The sequence below is a fragment of the Montipora capricornis genome, chromosome 5, assembly GCF_036669925.1.
Source record: "Montipora capricornis isolate CH-2021 chromosome 5, ASM3666992v2, whole genome shotgun sequence".
In the NCBI taxonomy this organism is placed as follows: domain Eukaryota; kingdom Metazoa; phylum Cnidaria; class Anthozoa; order Scleractinia; family Acroporidae; genus Montipora; species Montipora capricornis.
In genome coordinates this window covers 9,302,474-9,304,973 of record NC_090887.1, presented here as the reverse complement: position 1 = coordinate 9,304,973, position 2,500 = coordinate 9,302,474, and the positions used below count along the sequence as shown (strand labels likewise).

The 2,500-nt window shown below is 44.5% G+C and overlaps 1 protein-coding gene across 1 annotated transcript in view; it reads right to left on the bottom strand.

Annotated features, from left to right (window-relative positions):
* Positions 1 to 2,500, bottom strand: part of LOC138050185 (uncharacterized) — a 50,898-nt gene that overhangs the window by 1,796 nt on the left and 46,602 nt on the right. Inside the window, 1 exon segment of the mRNA XM_068896645.1 lies at positions 1 to 2,500. This exon segment is cut by the window's left edge and continues 1,796 nt beyond it; it is cut by the window's right edge and continues 607 nt beyond it. Within this exon segment, the coding sequence (XP_068752746.1) occupies positions 1 to 2,500 (2,500 nt within the window).

Here is a 2,500-nt window from a genome sequence, read left to right as displayed (position 1 = left end):
CAGAGCAGAGGTATAATCACCTAACGAATGGTGTGTTATCCCGAGTAAATGATAACTATCAGCTGTGCGTTTATGATCTTCTCCAAAAAGTTTTATCCGCACGTCCAATGCACGTTGGCAAGACTGCAGAGCAGAGGTATAATCACCTAACGAATGGTGTGTTATCCCGAGTAAATGATAACTATCAGCTGTGCTTTTATGATCTTCTCCGAAAAGTTTTATCCGCACGTCCAATGCACGTTGGGCAGACTGCAGAGCAGAGGTATAATCACCTAACAAATGCTGTGTTATCCCGAGTAAATGATAACTATCAGCTGTGCTTTCATGATCTTCTCCGAAAAGTTTTATCCGCACGTCCAATGCACGTTGGGCAGACTGCAGAGCAGAGGTATAATCACCTAACGAATGCTGTGTTATCCCGAGTAAATGATAACTATCAGCTGTGCTTTTATGATCTTCTCCGAAAAGTTTTATCCGCACGTCCAATGCACGTTGGGCAGACTGCAGAGCAGAGGTATAATCACCTAACAAATGCTGTGTTATCCCGAGTAAATGATAACTATCAGCTGTGCGTTTATGATCTTCTCCGAAAAGTTTTATCCGCACGTCCAATGCACGTTGGGAAGACTGCAGAGCAGAGGTATAATCACCTAACGAATGCTGTGTTATCCCGAGTAAATGATAACTATCAGCTGTGCTTTTATGATCTTCTCCGAAAAGTTTTATCCGCACGTCCAATGCACGTTGGGCAGACTGCAGAGCAGAGGTATAATCTCCTAACAAATGCTGTGTTATCTCGAGTAAATGATAACTATCAGCTGTGCTTTCATGATCTTCTCCGAAAAGTTTTATCCGCACGTCCAATGCACGTTGGGCAGACTGCAGAGCAGAGGTACAATCACCTAACGAATGCTGTGTTATCCCGAGTAAATGATAACTATCAGCTGTGCTTTTATGATCTTCTCCGAAAAGTTTTATCCGCACGTCCAATGCACGTTGGGCAGACTGCAGAGCAGAGGTATAATCACCTAACAAATGCTGTGTTATCCCGAGTAAATGATAACTATCAGCTGTGCTTTCATGATCTTCTCCGAAAAGTTTTATCCGCACGTCCAATGCACGTTGGGCAGACTGCAGAGCAGAGGTATAATCACCTAACGAATGCTGTGTCACCCCGAGTGAATGATAACTATTAGCTGTGCTTTCATGATCTTCTCCGAAAAGTTTTATCCGCTCGTCCAATGCACGTTGGGCAGACTGCAGAGCAGTGGTATAATCACCTAACGAATGCTGTGTTATCCCGAGTTCATGATAACTATCAGCTGTGCTTGCATGATCTTCTCCGAAAAGTTTTATCCGCACGTCCAATGCACGTTCGATAGAGTGCAGAGCAGAGGTATAATCACCTAACGAATGCTGTGTCACCCCGAGTCCATGATAACTATCAGCTGTGCTCTCATGATCTTCTCCGAAAAGTTTTATCCGCACGTCCAATGCACGTTGGGCAGACTGCAGAGCAGAGGTATAATCACCTAACAAATGCTGTGTTATCCCGAGTTCATGATAACTATCAGCTGTGCTTTCATGATCTTCTCCGAAAAGTTTTATCCGCACATCTAATGCCCGTTGGGCAGACTGCCGAGCCGAGCTGAAATCACCTAACGAATGCTGTGTCACCCCGAGTTCATAATAACTATCAGCTGTGCTTGCATGATCTTCTCCGAAAAGTTTTATCCGCACATCTAATGCCCGTTGGGCAGACTGCCGAGCCGAGCTGAAATCACCTAACGAATGCTGTGTCACCCCGAGTTCATGATAACTATCAGCTGTGCGTTTATGATCTTCTCCGAAAAGTTTTATCCGCACGTCCAATGCACGTTGGGAAGACTGCAGAGCAGAGGTATAATCACCTAACGAATGCTGTGTTATCCCGAGTAAATGATAACTATCAGCTGTGCTTTTATGATCTTCTCCGAAAAGTTTTATCCGCACGTCCAATGCACGTTGGGCAGACTGCAGAGCAGAGGTATAATCACCTAACAAATGCTGTGTTATCCCGAGTAAATGATAACTATCAGCTGTGCTTTCATGATCTTCTCCGAAAAGTTTTATCCGCACGTCCAATGCTCGTTGGGCAGACTGCAGAGCAGAGGTATAATCACCTAACGAATGCTGTGTCACCCCGAGTGAATGATAACTATTAGCTGTGCTTTCATGATCTTCTCCGAAAAGTTTTAGCCGCACGTCCAATGCACGTTGGGAAGACTGCCGAGCCGAGGTATAATCACCTAACGAATGCTGTGTTATCCCGAGTAAATGATAACTATCAGCTGTGCTTTTATGATCTTCTCCGAAAAGTTTTATCCGCACGTCCAATGCACGTTGGGCAGACTGCAGAGCAGAGGTATAATCACCTAACAAATGCTGTGTTATCTCGAGTAAATGATAACTATCAGCTGTGCTTTCATGATCTTCTCCGAAAAGTTTTATCCGCACGTCC